At 41.8% G+C, this 25,581-nt stretch overlaps 1 protein-coding gene across 1 annotated transcript in view; it reads right to left on the minus strand.

Annotated features, from left to right (window-relative positions):
- Positions 1 to 14,803: 14,803 nt before the first annotated feature.
- LOC137277292 (dual oxidase 1-like) overlaps positions 14,804 to 25,581 on the minus strand; it is a 126,538-nt gene continuing 115,760 nt past the window's right edge. Inside the window, exons 25-31 of the mRNA XM_067808952.1 lie at positions 22,148 to 22,197; positions 21,495 to 21,776; positions 19,156 to 19,385; positions 17,787 to 17,945; positions 17,289 to 17,444; positions 16,652 to 16,780; positions 14,804 to 16,349 (exon numbers count right to left, since the gene is read on the minus strand). Of these exons, the coding sequence (XP_067665053.1) occupies positions 16,227 to 16,349; positions 16,652 to 16,780; positions 17,289 to 17,444; positions 17,787 to 17,945; positions 19,156 to 19,385; positions 21,495 to 21,776; positions 22,148 to 22,197 (1,129 nt within the window). The 3' untranslated portion in view covers positions 14,804 to 16,226. The remainder of the gene's footprint in view (positions 16,350 to 16,651; positions 16,781 to 17,288; positions 17,445 to 17,786; positions 17,946 to 19,155; positions 19,386 to 21,494; positions 21,777 to 22,147; positions 22,198 to 25,581) is intronic.

The following is a 25,581-nucleotide window of genomic DNA, read 5'->3' on the forward strand; positions in this document are numbered from 1 at the left end:
AGTGGTGTACTAGTGTTGGTAGTGGTGTTTGTAGTGGTATTTGTGGTGCTATCTGTACTGGTGGTTGTAGTGGTGTCCGTATTGGTGTTTGTGGCTGTTCCTGTAGTGGCGACGTCAGTGGTGTTGTTAGTGGTGCCTGTAGTGGTGTCTATAATGGTATCGGTAGTGATGTTGGTAGTGGTGTTGTTGGTGGTGTTGATAGTGGTGTTGGTAGTGGTGTCTATAATGGTGTCAGTAGTGATGTTGGTAGTGGTGTTGGTAGTGATGTTGGTAGTGGTGTTGGTAGTGGTGTTGGTAGTGATGTCGGTAGTGATGTTGGTAGTGATGTTGGTAGTGGTGTTGGTAGTGGTGTTTATAATGGTGCCTGTAGTGGTGTCTATAATGGTGTCGGTAGTGATGTTGGTAGTGGTGTTGGTAGTGGTGTTGATAGTGGTGCCTGTAGTGTAAGGTTAGCATAACACAACGCCATCATCATTACAAGAGGCAGTGCTTGTAAAAAAAAAAAGAATACAATACCGGACTAGTAACAGAGCCTTGCCGAACTCCGCGTTGTCATAATATTCAGTTAATTTCTTACCGTACTCACAGGCTACAGTAGCTTTGACATTACAACACATATTCTTCTTCAAATTGTCTTTATCAAACGAACATAGTGTACTTTAAACCCATACACCATGTCAAAGGGCTTTACGAAACTTTATGAACACAACACATACATTCCCATTTTATGTCTTAAATACTTCTGGATGATTGTCTGGAGAATAAACTTACTGTCCACAGTCGAATGGTCAGATCATACTCCAGTTTTCTCATGAAGCTCTAAGTAGACCATGAACTTAGCCGAATGTTGAAAATTAATGCTATATATCAGATTTATCATCTTTCGGCAACATTGGGTTATAAAGTCCTTAAAGTACTCCGCCCATGAAGATGGCGTTACACTATTTTCCATGCCGCTAGTTGTGGTATATTTATCATAAGTCGCCAAAATGCTGAGCAGTCTCTTGAACTCGCTGCATGTATTGTTTGAGTAATGGAGCGTTCATAGCTATCGTTCTTATTTTTTTGAAAACTATTTTCGAACTTAAATCGACTTTCTTTGTATCTTTTTTGTATTCTCACATGTTTGTGATTTTCAATAAACATTGAACAGTTTATATTCACTTTTAAGCGTCTGGATGATGGTTGCACACTAGTTCGATTCGATTTTAACAAGTGTCAAGTTATGACTCTGACTGAGCATATATTTACACACGACTGCAGATATACACCTTCATGTATGTAAGAGTTACATGTGAACAGGATATAAGACGTGATATGTGAGATAAGCACTTCACATTTGTGTCTAAATATCAAAACACTGATTAGCACAGGTACAGGTTACCATTTACAGATTTCTATAGTGTTGTCACCTACGTCGCATGATTGTCCAGCAGCCATTACTTAGTGACAGTTACAAATGAGTACACTGTCCAGAGGTACAACAATTGTACACCACAGCCTCACACTGTCTCTCTAGCGACGTGTGCACTGTCCCCACAAGCACCAGCATCGCATCGAGGAGGCGCGCTAACTTCCTCTCTGCTTCCGGTCACATCTGCTATCTCTCCATCCCGTAACAGGGAACACGTTTCCTCCGGTGTATGGCGTCAGTCCCACTTGCTAAGCGCGAGTCAATGTGTATATCGACAACACATTTATGTATTGTAACGTGTCGTTATAGGTCTTTCACTGCATGTATGCGGATATCTATTGGTTGTTATCAGTATGCAGTGTACACAAAGATGGTTCGAGGGGGCATGACGAGATATTTCTCACAATGCACACAGTAACTCTTGTATACCTAGGGTTTGTGTCAAAACATTTCCATCACTGTACTCAAGTATATTTCAAGGGATTTTGCCAGGAGTGTTGACACAAACAGCAGTTAAATGTTGTGATTTATCTTGACATAATCCTTAGAAGTATAACTAAGAGTTGTGGTGAAGTGATGTTCACACGCAATCTCTATACATACATTGAAGAGTTGTGATTGATCTGAAATGTTGATTTAGAAATCCAACATTTGGAGCGGAATCCATTTCATTGTATAATCAAGTATGTCTATAGTTGGAAATATTTTGTAAATTATGGCGTCTTGAGATGTTTTCAAAGCTTGCGATCGTGTCTAGCATAGGGGGCGTACCTGTAAATTGGAAATGTATGGTTAAAAAGGAAACATACACCAGTGGTTATCAAGTTAAGGAATCAGTCAAAGTCAATCTGTCTCTTTGAATGGAACACTATCTAAGCAGGCATATATGACAGTGAGCGTTCCCCAAGGATCGGTACTGGGCCCATTTCTTTTTATTGTTTTCTTAAACGACACTGAATTAAGTTGTTTGATAAGACTGTTTACTGATGATACATCACTTTGATTTTCATCAGCTAATTACAGATTGCTTGAGTCGACTTTAAACTCCAAACTACAGAAATGAAGCTCTTTGTGAAAACAGCGGCCGCTTAAACATAATCCAAACAAAACAGAAGCTATTATTTTTTACTTTCAAAGTGAAAACATAACTTTATACATCGATGGTTGTGAAATTCGGAAAGTAAATGAACATAACACTTAGTTCGAACGTTTTCGGCAGATGAGAAACGGATTAAGCCTATTTAGCACATAGTAATATCAAGTTCCAAGATGATAAATTCCATGCGTAGCTTGAAATTTCTACTAAGTGGGTATATTTTTAGGAAAGTTTAGATTCATTGTATGTTTATCAGACCACATTGTGAATATGCCTGCGAGGTTTGGGATGGGTGATATTATGTACAGTGATTGTCTAGACTAGAACAACTACAACTAGAAGCAGCCCGTATTGTCACTGGTTTACTAGAGTACGCACCTCATAAATATATCGATTTTGAAACTGGGTGGGAAAAATCATCGGCAAGTAGGGAAAGAAGACAGTTAACATTATATTATAAACTGAAATGTGGTAATGCACCTTCATATCTGATAGATTTACTCCTTCAGACTGATAGTGACTCTCCAACTTATGGTCTTAGAAACTTAGAAATTTTGTAAGACCATCACGTAGACTCATGTCAGTCTTTTATCTCATAGAGTTACACGAAGCTGTATCAAAACGTCGCTTCGCATGATTAAAGACGTTGCTCATCCATAAACTTCGTCATCTGATTTATTTAATGTTGGCATTAAGTCAGATTCAAAATGTATGTGTGGCTATACCTGTGAAAATGTGTATCGTTTCATGCTTGAGTGCTTCCTACATAATGAACACAGAACGAAAATGTTTAACCTTGTGAAATTACATGTTCATAATGATGATGTAAATTTAGATTTACTATTAGATGGGAGCAAGAACTTGTCATGTACTCAAAACCATGCAACATTTAAAGCAGTTCAGCAGTACGTATCAAATAGCAAGCGTTTTTCTTGTATGTGATAAATATTTTTCATATATGTGAAGAACTATCTCTGTACACAGATCTCTATCATTTATATACTATATTTCTTTCGTTACCACAAGTACGTTATTGTATATCATCTATCATTTATATACTATATTTCTTTCGTTACCACAAGTACGTTATTGTATATCATCTATCATTTTGCAAATACTCGGGAGAAAGTTGGATAATGTCTTCCTAATCCCTTTCTTCACTGAATAAAATACATGTGTATTCAAATCAAACCAACTGATTCCATTCTCCGGTGCTTTTACATTGACTCGTCCCTGAGCATGGAATCCCACATTTTCACTTCAACATTGATTCTAGTTGACATTTTCTGACTAGAAATGCCACTGCAACATTCTCCTTCTATCCCACCGGGACTGCTTCAACAAGCTCTCCTATGACTTTTCTGTTGATCAAGCTGACAGATTGCAAAGATTGCAATATACAGCTACAAGGCTCGTTACTCAGATGAGCCTTGAAGTCCATGAAAGAATACAAGGTGAAATCACTAGGGATAACTCGACTGAGCAAACTGATCTGTACCAGGTTTCTGTTCGGCTACTTTAAACAGATTTTAGAAAGTATTGACGCTGTCAACTGGACATTTCTAGAAAACATCCTACATATTGTCTTTTTTATCGACTCATTAAACGATGGGTACGAGTATTTTGACACAGCATCAAATTCTGCTTTAAAATGACTTTGGCTATTTCGCTTTTGAAAGCGTTGTCAAGGAACTCCAGTCTCGACATACTTAGTGCAGTGTTTATATTTTCTGTGTTTCTCATCGCCCGACCGACCCTTCTAATTTTACTGCAGATTTGAGTGCTAAGCTGCTAGAACAGAGCGCCTCCTGTTGGTGGGTATTTCATTGTGGAAACCGTATCCTCCTGCATCATGTTGAACAACTGTTGAAGGGTCAACGGAGGGTTTCGACGTGTAAGATCATGTTTATCGATCTGATCCCGCAGATGTTCAATTAGATTCAGATCCGGGCATCTGGTTTGCCAGGTGAGGACATGGATGTAGTTACTGGTCACTTTAGCACGGATGTCTGGCACGCAACCTAACTCCTGGAGACGGTTCCTGATTGTCTGGTCGGACACTTCCCGATCTCAGGTTAGTTGCCTGGATGAGGCGATAAGCATTATGTTAGCATTCCATGACAATCACAGTCCATAACACCATTAACAATCGCGCATGTTCATCTAAACCACACCAACAACAACATTCTACCCTCAAGACGTAAACATAATTTGACATAAGTGATAACTTTGATCTTTATTTTCCAGTGTCATTTTGCATTCCGTTTAAGAAAGAGTATGATGTAGCTAATTACTTCGCATAACAAACACATCTCAACTTATTATCCACACTAGAACATAAAATAAATCCGTCATGCTAATCATCTGTTTGATGCAACAGAACAGTTACACATTTACACCAGACGTTGGTTCTACTGCAAATCCGCCAATAGAACGTTTACTGATGGTAACCCAAACTATATACAATGAGACCAAATACTAGAAAATAATATCCATTATAAATCTCGGCAATCCCATAACCAGCTACTGCTTCCTGATTCGAAAGTCACAAATCTACAAAGGTTTCAGTACTGACTCCTACATATTTCAGTCTATAAACAGTGGACTTTCAAACATGGGCAATGTTGACCATGAGATGTGTTGCTACTGTTCAACCTCTAGAGAAAACTGCTTCACACGTGCACCTCCTCTGTAGAAAGGTAACAGCTACAAAGTTGGCTCAGTGACAAACAAGATGCATCCTCTCAAGACAATATATTCATCTCTGATTTAAAAACGGTTTGGTCAGTATGTAATAACTGTTTACGGTATTATATTGTCATTTGTTTCCTGCATATTTATCCGTAATTCTGTTGAATTTACGATTACAATTAGTGAAAATATATATCTGTATGCAAAACAATAGACACCTGCACCTATTGTCAGACTGCATCTATTGCAGATGTCGTGGTGACTACATATAGTGGGGTGTCGATGTGACTACACACAGTGGGGATGTCGTTGTTGCTACAAAAAGTGGGGATGTTGTTGTGACTACATAAAGTGGGGATGTCCTTGTGGCTACATAAAGTGGGGATGTCGTTGTGGCTACATATAGTGGGGATGTCGTTGTGACTACATAAAGTGGGGATGCTGTTGTGGCTACATAAAGTGGGGATGTTGTTGTGGCTACATATAGTGGGGATGTTGTTGTGGCTACATAAAGTGGGGATGTCGTTGTGACTACATATAGTGGGGATGTCGTTGTGACTACATAAAGTGGGGATGTTGTTGTGGCTACATAAAGTGGGGATGTTGTTGTGGCTACATAAAGTGGGGATGTCGTTGTGGCTACATATAGTGGGGATGTCATTGTGACTACATAAAGTGGGGATGTTGTTGTGGCTACATAAAGTGGGGATGTCGTTGTACATAAAGTGGGGATGTCGTTGTGGCTACATAAAGTGGGGATGTTGTTGTGGCTACATAAAGTGGGGATGTTGTTGTGGCTACATGAAATGGGGATGTCGTTGTGACTAAATATATTGGGGATGTCGTTGTGGCTACTTAAAGTGGGGATGTCGTTGTGACTACATATAGTGGGGATGTTGTTGTGGCTACATAAAGTGGGGATGTCGTTGTACATAAAGTGGGGATGTCGTTGTGGCTACATAAAGTGGGGATGTCGTTGTGGCTACATAAAGTGGGGATGTCGTTGTGACTACATAAAGTGGGGATGTCGTTGTGACTACTTATAGTGGGGATGTCGTTGTGACTACATATAGTGGGGATGTTGTTGTGGCTACATAAAGTGGGGATGTTGTTGTGACTACATATAGTGGGGATGTTGTTGTGGCTACGTAAAGTAGGGATGTTGTTGTGGCTACATAAAGTGGGGATGTCGTTGTGGCTACATATAGTGGGAATGTCGTTGTGACTACATAAAGTGGGGATGTCCTTGTGGCTACGTAAAGTGGGGATGTCGTTGTGGCTACATATAGTGGGGATGTTGTTGTGACTACATAAAGTGGTGATGTCGTTGTACATAAAGTGGGGATGTCGTTGTGGCTACATATAGTGGGGATGTCGTTGTGACTACATAAAGTGGGGATGTTGTTGTGGCTACATAAAGTGGGGATGTTGTTGTGGCTACATAAAGTGGGGATGTTGTTGTGGCTACATAAAGTGGGGATGTCGTTGTGGCTACATATAGTGGGGATGTCGTTGTGACTACATATAGTGGGGATGTTGTTGTGGCTACATAAAGTGGGGATGTTGTTGTGGCTACATAAAGTGGGGATGTCGTTGTGGCTACATATAGTGGGGATGTCATTGTGACTACATAAAGTGGGGATGTTGTTGTGGCTACATAAAGTGGGGATGTCGTTGTACATAAAGTGGGGATGTCGTTGTGGCTACATATAGTGGGGATGTCGTTGTGGCTACATAAAGTGGAGATGTCGTTGTACATAAAGTGGGGATGTCGTTGTGGCTACGTAAAGTGGGGATGTTGTTGTGGCTACATAAAGTGGGGATGTTGTTGTGGCTACATAAAATGGGGATGTCGTTGTGACTACATATAGTCGGGATGTCGTTGTGGCTACATAAAGTGGGGATGTCGTTGTGACTACATATAGTGGGGATGTTGTTGTGGCTACATATAGTGGGGATGTTGTTGTGGCTACATAAAGTGGGGATGTTGTTGTGACTACATAAAGTGGGGATGTCGTTGTGACTACATATAGTGGGGATTTCGTTGTGGCTACATAAAGTGGGGATGTCGTTGTGGCTACGTAAAGTGGGGATGTCGTGGTGACTACATATAGTGGGGATGTCGTGGTGGCTACATATAGTGGGGATGTTGTTGTGACTACATATAGTGGGGATGTTGTTGTGGCTACATAAAGTGGGGATGTTGTTGTGACTACATAAAGTGGGGATGTCGTTGTGACTACATATAGTGGGGATGTCGTTGTTGCTACATAAAGTGGGGATGTTGTTGTGGCTACATAAAGTGGGGATGTCGTTGTGGCTATATATAGTGGGATGTAGTAATGGATACACATAGTGGGGATGTTGTGGTCACCACATATAGTGGGATGTAGTAATGGCTACATACTTGGAGATGTTGTGGTCACCACATTTATTGAATAGATGTGGTGATTACACGTAATAAATGTGCGGCCATGATTACATAATGTACGCATGTCGGTGTTGTGTTGGCAAAGTGATTACAAACTGAGGACACACCGGCCGCTTTGTTACAGCAACGATGAGTTTTGTTTGATGTTTCATGTCCCAGGAAGTTCGCTCATGTCAGCTGGAAGATTCTTATTATGTACATTTTGGCCAAGCCAAACACTGATCATCAAACAGCACAATCTCACGTGATGTCAACAGACAAAACGTACCCGGATGTGACCTTTTAATACGTGTATGGGGAAAGGTTGTTAGATGGGTGGAGTGTGAGTGAATGGAGAGAGCGCAGGGATAGAACCTTATCAGCCGTCATCACGAACCAATAGCAGTGTATGAGTTATCTCTACCAGTACCTTTAGAACCCACTGTGAAGGTAACGTGTTATCAATAACATTTTAACAGAACGACTGTGTGGCTGTTTACGGCTCAAAGTGCTGACATCGCCACTGCGACCTACAGCATGAGTGAGTGAGTGCGTCCGTGCGTGCGTCCGTGCGTGAGTGCGTGAGTGGGTGAGTGGGTGAGTGGGTGATATTGCCATTCCGCCTTGTGACCTGTTTGTATCATGGCATGAGAGTGTTCTGTGGGACAAATGACGGGGATGAAGTGAACCCTGTGTACTTGCCTCTAATGAAATAGGCCTTCTGTTTTCAAGTTGATGAGACAAGCCTTTTGGTGTTTACTTCTGATGAAACAAGCCTTTTGGTGTTTACTTTTGATGAAATAAGCCTTTTGTCATTTACCTCTGATGAAACAAACCTTTTGGTATTTACCTATGAAGAGACAGCCTTTTGATGTTTACTACTGATGAAACAAGCTTTGTGCATCACCTCTGATGAATCACGTCTTTTTGGTATATACCTGCGAAGAAATAAGCATGTAAATGTAAATGGCATCGTGTAATAATAAGCATGTTGGTGTATACTTCTGATAAAAAAAGTCTTTTGGTATTTTTCTTTGATGAAACGGACCTTTTGGTATTTACGTCTGATGCGACAAGCCTTTTTGGTATTTACCTCTGACGAAACAAACCTTTTGGTGTTTACTTTTGATGAACGAGCCTTTTGGTAATTACCATTGACGAAACAAACTTCTTGGTGTTTACCTGTGATGAAATGAGCACCTGACAACATCGCGAAGCTGCGACTTACAGGATGTTTTCGTCATTACGTACAAGTACACACAGATATGCTGATGTACAGGTTTATTGAGGCAAGTAGACTGTTTAACCACACGGTACGGCAACTCCTTATCTTCCCCATTACACCCTGATCACAACTTGTATGTAAGAACTTAGAGAGCACCATGTTGCATATAAATGAGGATGGTGAAGCATTTCCAAGAACGATCAGATACTTTAGACATCTCGTGGTTGACACTAGGATGGTATTGCAACATCCTCGTTGTCCTTCCCTTCCGCCCCGAGCTGACTAGCGACATAGTGAAGACATAGGTCAGCGTGGGGCGGATGTAGGCCCCAGGACTGAAGGTACACTATAGTTTCTCATGCAGTCTGCAACTGACCCTTATACGAGCAAAATGCTGACATCATTGCTTTACAGTAGCAATCTCAAAGGATCCATTTCTGAAATTAAAATATGTGTATTCCCAAAGTCACAGACTTACACATGTTATATATATATGTATGTATGTATATATATATATATATATATATATATATATATATATATATATATATATATATATATATATATATATATATATATATATATATATATATATATATGTGTGTGTGTGTGTGTGTGTGTGTGTGTGTGTGTGCGTGCGTGCGTGCGTGCGTGCGTGCGTGCGTGCGTGCGTGCGTGCGTGCGTGCGTGCGTGCGTGCGTGCGTGCGTGCGTGCGTGCGTGCGTGCGTGCGTGCGTGCGTGCGTGCGTGCGTGCGTGCGTGCGTGCGTGCGTGCGTGCGTGCGTGCGTGCGTGTGTGTGTGTGTGTGTACATCTCTACCAGTCTCCCGGAAGTAACAAATAGAAAACCAAGGGCAGATAATTTTCGGACAGTCTGCTACTGAAATCTTAAAAATGCTGATCATCTTCAGTCTTCTCTTGCCAGGCATCTGAATGTTAGTGTGAGCAGGATGTCACAGCTTGCAGTTCGTTACAACCAAACAGGTGTAACAAATGACCCTCCCCGTACGGAGAGGAACAGGTTGAAAGAGACTGGTCTGAGAGCCAGGAGACCCAACGTTGGGGCCAAGCTACATCACCACCACTGTGGACGAGTTATACATGTTTGAAAATGCAACATATTCGCAACAGATTTATGGACTATGCGTTTCTCTTTGGGGATAGTATATAAGGATATAAGGGTTCGCGTTACGCAGTAGTCAGTAGTATTTCTTCCCAGTACTACCTTCAACAAGATATAAGGTCAGAAGCAAAAGTCTTCAAGAACATACCTCAAAGAAACAGATTCATGTTATGTACGTCAGCACTATTCACGTACATCTTCAAATCAAATAAATCCAAATTAGACAATTGTATAGTGCGACATACCCAGAGTAATTCCCTCGTGCGCATTGTCGAATGCCTGTTTGAAGAGTGTATAGTTTGTGATTTTCCCACGTTTTCGGGTATTCTATTCCAGAGTACAACACGCGCTCTGCTCAATGTTCTGTCCCCGTATGTGGTGGTTCGGACAGGTGGGGCATTTAAGCTTTGCTGACTAGGTGATCTATGTGATCTTTCAGGCTTGTGAAGATTGGCTAGTAAATAGAATGGAGGAAGTCCATTTAGGGACATGTAAACAAACAAACGAAGTTTGACAGCAACTCTCTTGTACAGGGAGCCAGCGTAAGTTCTGGTGTTATGTGCACACACATATGTCTGCGTGTTGTGAGCCTGACAGGCTGTAACTTCATGGAGTCGACTGTTGCAATACGCCCGACGTCATGTCACAAATGCACGGGTTAGGAATTTTAATGATGGTGTGTTCATGTACCTGCTAAAATGTCTGATGTTCCTTACGTGGAAATACGTAGATTTCCACATGTTACTGACGTGATTTTACACGCGTAATGTTGAGTCAGAGATGACACCTAGATTTCGAACATGGGTTTCTGGTTGAAGAGACATATCTCCAATTTGACCTTGAACTTGATTTTGTCTGTTTGGAGCAGATGAAGAGAATCTCAATGTTATTCTTCCCGAGTGTTGAAGCCACTCGGTGAGAAAAGACGTGACCCACACTCCTGTGTCAACTGATAGCAATGTCTAACCCATGGCAGTACGACCCTGCAGATTGCTTTAGATCCGTGTTCTGTGAAGTATACCCCCTCCCACTTTGACGCCTCCTTCCCCTTTTCCTTGCATTGTGATTTACAGTCGTCATATAACCAGCTACCTGTCGTCTGTAATAATAGCTGACCTAACAGGCCAAACGTCGGTACTATCAACCTTGTCCTTAAGGAAGCTCCTTGAGGATTTTCTCGCTGATAACTACTGATGTTTGTTCATTGATGATTCGATCACATATTTGCGTCATGTTATCGGGACCTATTCTGCTTTAGATCTGCCGATAACAGATTCTAATTTATAACAATTATATGGTCGATCCACTACAATTCCATACAATTCTGAGAACCAATAAGCCCTCTGAGGTACAACTCACATCTCATCACAATCCTGAGTTTGGCTAAGGATACCTGGCCATTGTTTCTAAGCCTCAATACCAGAAACATAAGCCATGTGTGTTGTTGTATGTATAAGCACCTCTTCATCTGGCCCATCTTGACAGACGTAGGTCAAATGTCACACGTTCTCTTTTAACTGGTTCATCATAGGTTACACTGGTAAGTATGACCCTGATCAAGATACGAGAGACACAACTTGACACGATGCTAACGTAAAGTTCCTGATGTATTGGTGGACGTGTTGTTCTCAGTATTATTTATTACATTCCTAGCAAAACTGAGTCGAATAAACCCCTGGTGAAGGACGCGTTATCTAGCCATCTCAGCTGACCAATCAGAAGACAGCTTACCAAATTGCGAAAGTTGACATTCGCTAATACGTTGTCTACTTTCACCTCGAAAAAGTTTGTACCCGAATATATTTTCTATACAATCGCTTCCAAGTAATGCACGGAGCACGCTGCAACAGTGAGTAAACAGTTGCCTCAACAGAATATGTGTTTCTATCAATATTCAAGGATGTCAGCTTGCAGAAATATTAGCTAATGGTAACTATGTTATCAGAAAGACCTGTGTGTATCCTGCTGGTAAAATGTCCGTGTTTTATGCGGATTTTCGTTTGTTGTCATGGGTGATTTGCTTTGTGAGTTATGGAGTCTTTGTTGGTTACTCCACAACGTGTCTGGTGGCTACTGGTCGGTTACTCCACAACGTGTCTTGTGGCTACTGGTCGGTTACTCCACAACGTGTCTGGTTACCACATAGCTTATCTGATCAGTGAAGATCTTCGTTAGAATTGGTATTCGGTTACCACTCTGTAAGGAGGGATAAAGTTGTTAACACATGTCATCGCATTCAAATTCCTCAGATCAATTCTCATGTTGTTGATCCCTAGATTGTCTGGTACAGACTGGATACTTTTGCACTTCTACTAATACTTACACTGGGACGTTCCTGGACCATCCTGACGCCTATACGTCCATTATGTTGTCCAAGACCCTTGATCAGGCCAGTGGTCTGCGGCACACCTGTGTATGTTCAATGATGCAATCTGTGCAGTCCTGATGGTAAACAGAAACTTATTTACTACCCACGTGGCCGACCTATGGATAGTTGTATACTACGAGTGTCATATCGCGTTGACCTGTGTCATAACTTGAGTGAGATTCAATCGTTCTGATTGGATAACCGGTGACCTCTCAGTTTGGTCATGTTGTGACAGAACTATTTTTTCATTCATTACAAACGCGTGAAATCATTCATTCTACAACTTATGTGCATCGTGGGAATATTGCGAACGTTGTCCTTTCGCTGTTTGATTGTAAGCTGAGCTGATACATTACAACCGTCGAAAAACCCGTTTCACCAGTGATGTCATCGGAGTGAAGCAACTGCAAACCAAGAAACGGGATGGTACGGAGTAGTTTACTGTGTGAGGTTGTGTGAGGTAGTGACAACTGACACGTGAAGACGGTTACCAAGAGGGCAGACGAGAATGGTGTAGTGACGTCAATAGAGTATGGCGTTATGCAAAAGTGTAATACAGTACCGACATTCTTCAACAACCTTTCCAAGAAAGCTGTTTAGGTTTGAAACCATGAAAATAACTCATGATAACCTATTTATTTTGAGCGTCGTATTCTCTGTGTATTACCTATTGTAGTTGACTGATCGGTTCTATACTTGAAATAAAAGTTCTGTTTTCTGATTACGACTAGAGCTTTATCCTGTATCCCCTATATTACACCTGTGATGATACCCTGAGTCCCCGCATGGCAATTGTATGTTCCCACGCCTATATCACACCTGTGATGACGTCCTGAGTCCCCGAATGGCAACTGTATGTTCCCACCCCAATATCACACCTGTGATGACACTCTGAGTCCCCGCATGGCAATTGTATGTTCACACCCCTATGTCACACCTGTGATGACACTCTGAGTCCCCGCATGGCAATTGTATGTTCTCAACCCGATCACACCCTAAGTCCCCACACGATAATTATATGTTCCTACTCCTATGATACATCTGTGATAAAGCCCTGCACGGTAATTGTATGTTCCCACCCATATATCACACCTGTGATGACACCCTGAGTCCCTGTATGTTCACATCCCTCTATCACACCTGTAAAAACACATTCAAATCAAAATGCAAACAGATATTAAAGTGCGATATAATAAACAAAGTCATGTTGTTTATATCCCATGTTTGTATTACCTGGGGTCGTCATATATCAGTCGTGCGTGACAAAGTATGATATGACATTATCATCTTAAACACAAGGAAGTGGAATCCTTCATCCGTGACCAGTCACGTGGCTACTCACACAACACAGACATCCATGCGGGAAATGCTCCCCACGGAAATGATAGAATTAAATGCTCTCAGATGTAAATCTCTGCATTCTGAAGATAAAACGACTCCATTTATCTCCAACTGTGTATAAGATATTACTTTTACCTGCTACTTTTGACCACTTTTTCACGTTCTTGTTTTACGTTTATTTGTACCAGATTGTAGCATCTGTACATAATCTGAACTGTATGATTATGTTTAGACTAGGGCTGGGACGGGTCAAAGTTTTCTACCTGTGTCCCCCACCCCCATTACCATATCCTACACTAGTTAATCCCTGACATGAAATTTGTAAGAAATGACAATATGTTATTCAGATCGAAGGTTACAATTCAGAGTCTTTCAGTATCCTAACCATGTATCATATTCGAAACAGATGACTGCATAATTACGTCGAAATCTTCAAAGACACTACAACCTTTCAATCATCAAATAAAAATTATAACACATTCTGTAGATTGTTGTGGGCGGTGCGGCCGTTGGTTTGAACGAACAGAGATGCCTCAACCGGATGTAGCTATCGCTGGCTCAGGTGTTACCACTAGGTCGACCTGGCTGGGGTCATTAAAACTCCCAGTATTATTGTTTCGGGTCCGCAGGTCTGTCTTCACACACTGAAGTGCCTTGTCACTCCATGATGTCATGCCCGTCCTTGTAAACGGTACCTACGACCCTGTATGCTGACTTGATATATTGATATTTGTAGTCACACATTTGCATAAATATTCTTTAAGTACTTATACTTAAGTTTTTATAACATGCTTGTTGCACTCGGATGTCGATAAATACCGCACGCATGAACCGACAACTCAAGCCTATACGGCTCTCCTTTGTTGATGTACAGATCTATACATACAATGTATCTGGACGTTCATTTCGCTTTCACAGAACCACTTCATACCATATGGTGTTCGGGTGGCCGACTGGGTTTGAATCCCGATTCTTCGCGATTCGTTATTTAGTCTTCCGTCACACACACTTGTGGCATGCATCCGAGGCCTGTCTCTACCTTTCTCCGTGACGTCAGAGCAATACATTTGGATTACAGTCCAAGGGGCAGTTAAACTTAACTTACACACTAACTCTACATATCACAGTCAAAGGTATGAGAGATAAAAGAGTTTATTGTGAACCGCGTCAATATTAATTATCATAGCATTATGCTGACCATATAGCCAAAACCTCTATAGAAGACAAGCCGAAGATTTTTAATCTTCTGTTATCATGAAAATAGTATGAGTAACCATTATCTGTTTTTACATAACATGAAGTTTGTTCGGTAGATTATAGACAATATTTTTCACAAGCCATTCCGCTGCCATCTATAGCCCACTGACAGACCAGGTGATTGTTAATTTTTATGCAAAGGGGAATTCCAGTACGTTATACTAGGAGATGAGTTACGTTTACCTTGGTGCATACATGTGAAAGTGAATTTACATATTAATATGTATCTATAGGCATATGATATCCCTGTAAGGTATAGTTCCATATTCACCTGCCTGTGATGTGCAAAATACTGTCAAACCTAAAAACATCACAAGGGTTCAAGAAGCAACTGCATAATAATACAGGGCACACGTATGTGACAGAGAGCACTTGTTTGATCAGAGAATGGGGAACGTTGGTAGTGGAAGTTTTTCGTGTGATCGCGTCGTGCAGGCAAGAAGATACATTAAAAAATAGAGCAAACATCCAGCGGCAATACATATTCTGTTGTTACAACTGAATCATAAGCTGCGTATGCCATAAAACCGTTTAGGGTTTGTTAAAAACTACATTGTGCCTCGGGGTGGCAGCGTCGATCATCTGGTAACCGTAGCCACTACACTGGTGAGTACAGTGAGAGGTTCTCGCGCAAGGACATTTCTGCTGAGGGAAGGCCAGATGTGGCACAAGGCCCGTGTACCCTATCAGTGACTGTGGTGCACATCACAACAAAAGGGATTTAAGTAATTTATAGCGATTAATTACAGTGTCGGACATCTTCCTGTTACAATGTGGCGAGAAGGGATTTGTCAGACGTAACAAGAGAATCCCAAATCAGCTTACTGCTTGCAGTTATAGGCTCACACTACTTCCTTTACACTGGTACTTAGGTCAGACAGTGGTGTACATGTACACTGCATCCTGTTAGTGTCACAGAGGTCAGACAGTGGTGTACATGTACACTGAATCCTGTTAGTGATACAGAGGTCAGACAATGATGTGCATGTACACTGAATCCTGTTAGTGACACAGAGGTCAGATAGTGGTGTGCATTTACACTGAATCATGTTAGTGTCACAGAGGTCAGACAGTGATGTAAACAGAGGTCAGACAGTGGTGTACATGTACACTGCATCCTGTTAGTGTCATGGAGGTCGTACAGTGGTGTACATGTACACTGAATCCAGTTAGTGTCGCAGAGGTCAGACAGTGGTGTAAGCAGAAGTTAGACGGTGTTGTACATGTACACTGAATAATGTTAGTGACACAGGGGCCAAGCAGTGGTGCTCGGTGTGAAGCTGGCTATGATCCAGGGACGGTCTAGAAGTTCTCAAAGTGGTGTGTGTAGCTTGGCCCTTCAAGAGTATTGAGGTAACTACACGCTGCCTGGACAGAGTTGGTCATAGGACCTGGCCCGCAGCTGAATACACCCACGCGGCGCACCTGTCAACACAAATAACAAGGAGTTACACAACAACCCGTACTTCGCGACACACACCCACACGGCGCACTTGTCAACACAAATACCATGGAATTACACAACAGCCCGTACTTCGCGACACACACCCGCATGGCGCACTGGTCAACACAAATACCATGGAATTACACAACAGCCCGTACTTCGCGACACACACCCGCATGGCACACTGGTCAACACAAATACCATGGAATTACACAATAACTCGTACCTCTCGACATACATCATGAACGGCTGAAATAGTTGTGCAATGTGTACTTGTACCGACCTGTGGGTGTTCATAGTGAAGAGAGTTGAGGAACTCATCAAACTCAGGTCTACCGAAGTGCGTGGTCGCCCGGAGACCGGTAAGCAGGCTGCGGTTCTCCACCTTCTGGAAGTGTCGCTCGCAGATGTACTGAAACACACATGGTACATGATACTCTCCTTGACCAGACTGTGTAGTGATAGATCTTGTGAACACCGACCCAACAACCAGATCACAGATCCTGAGCAGCTGGGCCTTGTTGGGACACATTTGACTCCTACTCCCCCTGACGAGGTGGTGGTGTTACTCATATAAGCAGTAAAAGCTATGTTTTCTTTCTCCATCACAGAAACAGTTTTATGTCCGCTATATTACTATCTTCCTACTTTACATGGGCTATAACACATACACTGAGGGAAAAATAAGGAATCACATGAAAGCACAAGTGTTATCTAATGTTTTGCAGTTGTTATTTTCACAAATCGTTTATTGCACAGTTTGTGTAGGCATCTGGAAAAAAAATAAAGGAACACTTGCACTTTGATGCGATCCCTTACTTTATCCCTCAGTATATTTGGCCAGAATAAGTGGATTCATGCTGTGTAACTTTACCTCATAACTATAGAATCTACAATAGTAATCGCAGTATGTGTCATACCAGCATGGTTGTCCGCAGGTCGAACTTCTGCTGGAACTGAGTGACGAAGATGTGGACGCTGACGATGTTGTGCTTGTCCTTGTCCTCTACATCCCTGATGATGTCGACCAACCATTCATAGTGCTTCTGGGTGCGCGTCACCCATACGAAGTACACCTGTGTACGAGATATGTACAGTCCTCTATTTCCGTAATACTGACCAATAGTGGTTGCTTCTGGTTTGCCTAACAGGCGGATCAACTGAAACATGTCTACATGACCCGAGATTATACGACAACAAATTCAGAGTGCGTATTAGCTATATAGCAGTGTAGTCAGTCAAAGTATTTATATCATGTTTGGCCATGGGGTTCGAACCACGGACATTCTGATAACATACAATTACGAGCTCGTATCACCTGCGGAATCGTGTCAGATGCTAGCTACACAAGTAGACCCTATCTCTTGATTGTGATAGCCATGAGAACAAACACATTTCTGCTTGCAGGGAATGTTTACCTTTTTGCATGTAAAGCGAGCCCCCGTCTGTGACTTGAACGCGATATCTTTGAGTATAGAGGCAAACGGCGTAACGCCAATTCCGCCCCCTACAAGCACTGCGATGTCGAATGTGTACCAGTCCTGATGCCCCTCGCCGAATGGTCCATCGAGGTACAACTAGAAAACAGGTGTCATATTCACTAGAACGTATAGTGTGATAATATAGTAAGACTATTACATAGAATGCACATTCTTTGATGAAAAATACCCCCTTCATAACCTGATGACTTTTTACATCATCTACCACAAAATACAATGTTTCGTGTATCATTAAGACAGTCATGGCACAAGGTTCAAATTGGTTCAGCTATTCAAGGTTGCCAGTCCACTCAAGACTACAATACAGCTGAAATGTTTTTGCCAATCAAAGATTTCATTTATTCTGAGGATGTAAAGAACGAAATGGGATAATTCCGCAAAATCTCTGATATTTCGAACAAAGACAGGAATTCCGCACTAAAGCTGTCATTATCCACTTTCACAGTTAACTTTCGCAGCAACAGTTAACATGCCGATCACAGTCGACAATGTTGTCCTCTGTCAACCATGTCGCTCTCTGTTTATCATTCAGCCTTAGGTGTCTGCCATGTCGCTCTCTGTTTATCGAGTCTTTGTCTACCACGCCACTTTCTGTCTACCATGTCGCTATCTGTGTCTACCATGCAACTCTGTCTACCATGCCACTCTCTGTGTACCGCGATGCGCTCTATCTACCCTGACACTTCTGGTTGATTATTTTGTTCTCTGTCTATCATTCGGCTTTCTGGGTCTACGATATCCCTCTCTGTCTAGCATGCCACTCTGTACTTACTATACCACTATCTGTCTACCATTTTGCTCTCTTTCGATCATGTCTCTCTGTGTGTATCAGTCCGCTCTCTGTGTCTATCATGTCACTCTGTCTGCCATGTCACTCTCTCTCTACCATGTCGCTCTGTCTATCAGTTCGCTCTCTGTGTCTACCATGTCACTCTGTCTACCATGCCACTCTTTCTATCATGTCGCTCTCTATCAGTCCACTCTCTATGTCTACCATGTAGCCCTGTCTACCATACCACCCTCTGTCTACCATGTAACTCTCTGCCTAACATGTCGCTCTGCCTACCATACCACTCTCTGTCTACCATGTAACTCTCTGCCTAGCATGTCGCTCTGCCTACCATACCACTCTCTGTCTACCATGTAACTCTCTGTCTACTATGCCGCTCTCTGTCTACCATTTCGATATCTGTGTCTACCATGTCGCCTTCTGTCTACCCCGCCCAACTACCATGCACTGACTAATATACCTAGACGAGTCTAGAAGGTGCGTTTTATCTTGTCTTACCTTTGGTAACTTGTTCATGTCCAGTTTGCTTGGGTCATAGGTCTCACGCAGGTTGGTGGTCCACGGACCAACTGCCCGGATGTGCAAAGAAAGGTTTTCTTCGTGAGGAGCTGACGTGAGAGTGAAAGGGTGGTATTCGCTCTTGCCCAGAACCAAACAGGCGATACGGACCCACTGGCCAGACTTGTAATCGAAATTAGCAGGACGTTTGAACTCCAGAAATAGCACGCCTGAAAATGGAAATGAGTACATGTTTATCACAGAAACTGTTCCATATATGTCCGACATGTTTCAACAATGCCGGATCTTGTCTGACCTGCCTTACGGCATGAATGAACAACAAACATTCACCGACTTGACGACGGGATGTATTGCCATTTTGGCCTTACCTCACCAGTCTGACAATGCGATGTATAACCATTTTGGCCTTACCTCACCAGTCTCACGAGGGGATGTACAACTATTTTGGTCTTACCTCGCCAGTCTGACGATGGGATGTATAACCATTTTGGCCTTACCTCACCAGTCTGACAATGCGATGTACAACCATTTTGGCCTTACCTCACCAGTCTGACGACGGGATGTACTGCCATTTTGGCCTTACCTCACCAGTCTGACGAGGGGATGGACAACTATTTTGGCCTTACCTCGCCAGTCTGACGAGGGGATGTACAGCCATTTTGGCCTTACCTCACCAGTCTGACGACGGAGTGTACAGTCATTTTGGCCTTACCTCACCAGTCTGACGAGGGGATGTACAACCATTTTGGCCTTACCTCACCAGTGTTATCTCAAATGGCCATTTCACCAAACGGAGTAACAATATGTGCATATGAAACCTAATTTGGCATCCCCATTTTCTGTTTTACAACAGTGGTGTGAACAAAAATATGTCAGAACTTTCATATACTATAATCGATTGCTATGCTATATATAATCGTTTACGAATACTGAAATGTGAAACAAAAATTAAGATTATCCAACACTCAATGTTACAACGCTATTGGCAGAATACAGTCTGGGACTTGTCATGCTAAGGTTGCAAGATAGTGAAACATGTCTAGGGCAACAATTAACAGGTTGTGGATGCGATTCACAGCCACTAGAAGTGTTTCCGATAGACCAAGGTCAGGGAGACCAAGAGTTACTATCCCTGTTCAAAATCGATACATCCAAGTTCAACACCTCCGAGATCGGTTTCGTTCAGCCACCACAACAGCATCAAACATCCATGGTTTGAGGAACATCTCCAATCAATCTGTCCTTAACCGTCTTCGGGAACACGGAATCCGACCAAGCCGTCCGACAAGACGTAAGGTCCTGACACAGCGCCACCGCAGAGAACGTCTTCCAAGGTGCATAAGATATCGAGGTAGACCGGTGCAATGGTGGAGAAATGTCTTGTTCACAGATGAGTCGAGATATATTTTGAGGAGAGCTGATGGCAATGCACGTGTCTGTCGTAATCAACGCAGCTGTGTGCAGGAGGCTTTGTGTGGTATGAGCGAGTAGCACGCTTCACATGTATGTTCAGATGCGATTTGAGTTAAACTATTTCAAGCTAAAACGTATTTATCGTACCTGAATGTGCTACTAAACAATGGCATTACTCACGTATGGCCATCATCGATAGCTACATCAACATGATATCACATACAATGGTATCACTGACATATGTTCATAATCGATAGCAACATCACTATGACATCATCTACAACTGCATCAACAAGATATCTTCGTCATCGATAGCTATATCACAATGACATCACCTACAATGGTATCATTGATATACCTTCATCAACGATAGGGAAGTCACCGACGATAGCGTCTATAGAAATGTGTACATCAGACCGCATTACAAGAGGGAGGAGCATGAGCATGCAATGTGTATACCTTATCGCCATTTTGTACAAGATATCGTTTTCTCTTTCATCCACAAGATCGATAAGCTCGCTGTCGACCGCATGACATAAACAAAATGACATCTGCCTCTCGACTGGATTTTTTAAAGCTGTGAAATAATTTACATTCTGGCAATCTTGAAACTGCTATAAAATGATTAAGTATGTTTAAGTTTAGTGTGCAAACCGTATAAAACAGTCGATGAAATAAATGTGTACATGGCGAGCCCCAAATCAGCCAATCATATAATGACGTCAAACGATTGTTGGAGATACAGCCTCAGCAGAGTTTGGCGGTTACGTGGCAGCAGGTAATATCTTTTTCCAGTTTCACCTTCGTGTGAGGAGTGACACAGGAACTTGTTAAAACGTCATTGACCAATGAAATTGCAGCATTTTGCATGTGGGTAAGATAAAAATATACACGTCTGACGTTACCTGATGGAAGCAGCTCAGCTCTCTTGACACCAATCTCGACCTTGTGTCTGCTGTACGTCAGAATCCTGTCGATTAAGTAGATCAATAAGGGTCCTATCAGGTACCATGGAAACAGCGGATCCTGCACCAGTCTCCCGATGCCGTGCAGGAACGTCAAAATGTAGACGAAGATGTAGAGGCTGTGAGTAAGCCAGAAGGCGTTGAAGACGTTACGCCGAGCGAACTGCATGGCGAACACGTACATTGCGAACATGAGCACCGTAACCAGAATTCCGGCAAGTCCTGGGAATATCAGAGCAAGAAAGTGAAGGGGAGGAGTGTAAAACGGAACAACAATGAGTTCGTGATCAGGTAACTTCACTACCAACAATACGCTGCTATATTGTGTAGGAGTCAGCTGATTAGTGGTGATTTAGAAAGGGTCCTCTGTATGTTCTATTGTTCTCAGGTCACTGAAACCTGCCTCACGTATTGGTGTGTTCCATCGAAACAGTGACGTTAAGAGTCAAGGTATGTACCTAGATGACACTGCAACAACTCCACCATACAATGTCTTCATACTTGCGTCATCGAAACATTGTTTTAAATTGTATTCTGAGATCATGAAAGACGATGTTAGGTAATGGAGCAGTGGGATGCCCCTTACTTCTCACCTGTGATAGTCTGGAATGCCCAGAAGTGGAAGGTGTATAGGACATGCGATCTGTAGCATAGGGCAAACATTACTGTACAAAAAGACAATCATTACTGAAACCTAGGACAATCATTACAGTAGCATAGGACAATCATCACTGCACGGCAGGACAACATTACTGCACAATTGGACATCCATTGCTGCACAATCGGACAATCATTACTGGACAATAGGACAATCATTACTCAGTCTGTAACCTAGGAAAATCATCACTGCAGCGGGACATTGCCTTTATAAACATACATTGCCGGCAAAATATGGCAGTGAGTTCTCTTTTTTGGGGGGCTGTCAAGTTCCGTTGGCTGTCTCTGTATGTGGTGATGGTAGAGGATGGAAGGTCTGTTGGCTGTTTTTGTCTGCGATGGTGGTAGGGGATTTATGTTCTGTTGACTTTCTCTGTCTGCGACGATAGTAGAGCATTTACGTTCTGTGATGGTGGTAGAGGGTTTTAATGTTGTTGGCTGTCCTTGTCCGTGATGGTGGTAGAGGGTTTTAATGTTGTTGACTGTCCTTGTCTGTGATGGTGGTAGAGGGTTTTAATGTTGTTGGCTGTCCTTGTCTGTGATGGTGGTAGAGGGTTTTAATGTTGTTGACTGTCCTTGTCTGTGATGGTGGTAGAGGGTTTTAATGTTGTTGACTGTACTTGTCTGTGATAGTGGTATAGATTTTCATGTTGTTGACTGTCCTTGTCTGTGATGGTGGTAGAGGGTTTTAATGTTGTTGGCTGTCCTTGTCTGTGATGGTGGTAGAGGGTTTTAATGTTGTTGACTGTACTTGTCTGTGATAGTGGTATAGATTTTAATGTTGTTGACTGTCCTTGTCTGTGATGTGGTAGAGGATTTAAGTTCTATTTTTATCCATATTTACAGTACGAAGGGTATCGGTCCACGAACAGGAGTTTTATTTAGATACATTATGATCTAGTGGGATGATATATACAAGATAGTACCATATTACAGTGTATTATTGCAGGAAAACCTTTAAGCTATTTAATACTGTTATTGAAATCATTTGGTGATAACGCGATGATGCGAAGCATCTGGGCGCTGCATATCTCGTGGCATGTACTGATATTCAACATAATGTGGTGTACCTGGGAATGTACCATAATATTACACACGCGGATATTTAACATGACATGGTACCTGCTATGTCGAGTGTGTATTTAGTTAATATAGCACGGTATATAGTTGTATTTATCTTAACTTGGTGAATGTACTATGTATAAGTATGCATGGGAATTGTACATAATGTTGTATGTGAGGGTATTTAACATCGTGTAGCATGCATGGGTACCGAACATAAGGTGATATGTTTGAGTATTGCACATAATGTGGTATGTATGGGTATCGCACATAAAAGGGTATGTATGGGTATTGAAAATAATGTGGTATGTACGGGTATTGAACTTAAACCTAAAACTGCCTCCATTACACAACATATCCCTCCAGTAAAGTCGGAACAGGAGGACAGTATCTTTTGTTTATTGGCGCCCTAGGTTCGAATATTGGCGACCATAGCGCGTATATTGGAATCCCTTTTTCAAATACTGGCGCCCTATTACTGACCGTGTCCTAAAACAGAAACCAGAACAGTAATACCCCAGTTTTTGAAATACAGAAACAAAAACCTCAGTGTTTTCATCCATTTATTAAGTGTCAAATGTCACTCTAGCACCGCCACGTTTCACAAAGAAGTGTACCGATTTAGCAGCAGTATAACGGGGAACAACGCGTGGGCTATACACTTTGTCCCTTTGCGGGAATCGAACCCTCGCAGCAGACACTACAACCATTAAGATACCTCACTTATTAATTACGTATATGGGCTGTGAGGTAGCTTAGTGGTCATAGTGCCTAGTGCCGGCGCGGGTTCGATTCCCAAACATCACAACCCACTAATCTGCAGTCAAGTTGTACATACATTGCATACAAGTTAAATTGTAGTCGACGTTATGTTTTGTTGTTTGTTTTTTTTAAAAAAAGATATGAATTTCATTGGTTTTTTTTGTGTAAATTTAAGATTTTAAGCAATCACAATATTATTTATTCACCTCAATGCCTTTTAGTCATGTCTGTGTGGACAACGGGCCCATCGGTTCCCAATTGCGCAGAACGATGCTCATGCTGTTGATCACTGGATTGTCTGGTCGAGCCCCTTTTATTTACATATAGCTGGAATATTGTTGAAGGCGGCGTAAAACTAAACCCATTCACCCCTTTGAGTCCCTTGTCCTCTCTGACGGACTCCTATTCAGATTTCAGATAGACGAGTAGTTAATAGTTTGCTGCCTGACTGGGATTCACACTCATCCCTTTCCTATTGCCAGCAATCGAACATCCGCACTGCTCATTGCTTTTCTTTTCGGTGCTTTATTTTTTGCGAGAGTATCCAAGCTTTGATATTCAGAAACTGAGAGGCTTGCCAAAACGTTTGCTATTTTGGGGGGAGGGGGGAAGGTATACTTTCTTTTTCTGTCTGTTAAGAAGTAAGCATCGGTTCATCTGCTAACCTATTCATTTGGTCAAATTCCCGCTATACGTTATGCGACTCACGCAGTAAATCCTCATCAGAAGAACAATTCACAACTGCATCTACATATTTTTGTTACCTTTCAGACAGATACTGACACAACTGACACTCGAAATGCCTCCATTCAAGAGCTTCGGAGTTTTTTCCTTACATAATGTGGTATGTGTTGGTATTGAACATGATGTAGTATGTATTAGAAAATGTCCGAGTAACTTTCCATTCCTTAAAAATAATGGAGAGTTATGAGGATATTACCCACATGAATTACATTCAAAGTATTAGGAATATTTCTGTTATCAAAAGTAAATGTCAAATTGACAAAATGAAGTGTCTATATTGAAACTGTTACTGTTCCTGTTCCTGAAAGTAATGACATCACAATTAACACAGTGTGGTATGTATGGGTATGGAACTTAATGCAGTATACATGTACGGGTATTTAACATCATCTAGCATGTATGGGTATCGAACTTGAAGTATAATCGTTTGGGTATTTAACAAAATGTAATATACATGGAAGTTTAACATACTATAGTATATATGGGTATTGAACAGAATGAAGCGTGTATGGGTATTGAACATAATACAGCAAAATATAGTATATATGGGTATTGAACATAATGTATTTAAACATGGCGTGGTAGGTATGGATATTTCACACAATGTAGAATGTATGGGTATTTAACACAATGTAGAATGTATGGGTATTTAACACAATGTAGAATGTATGGGTATTTAACACAATGTAGAATGTATGGGTATTTAACACAATGTAGAATGTATGGGTATTTAACACAATGTAGAATGTATGGGTATTCAACACGATACCGTGGCGTCAGTATAAACAAAAACGTGAACTTC

Source organism: Haliotis asinina, chromosome 3 (assembly GCF_037392515.1).
Source record: "Haliotis asinina isolate JCU_RB_2024 chromosome 3, JCU_Hal_asi_v2, whole genome shotgun sequence".
In the NCBI taxonomy this organism is placed as follows: Eukaryota; Metazoa; Mollusca; class Gastropoda; order Lepetellida; family Haliotidae; genus Haliotis; species Haliotis asinina.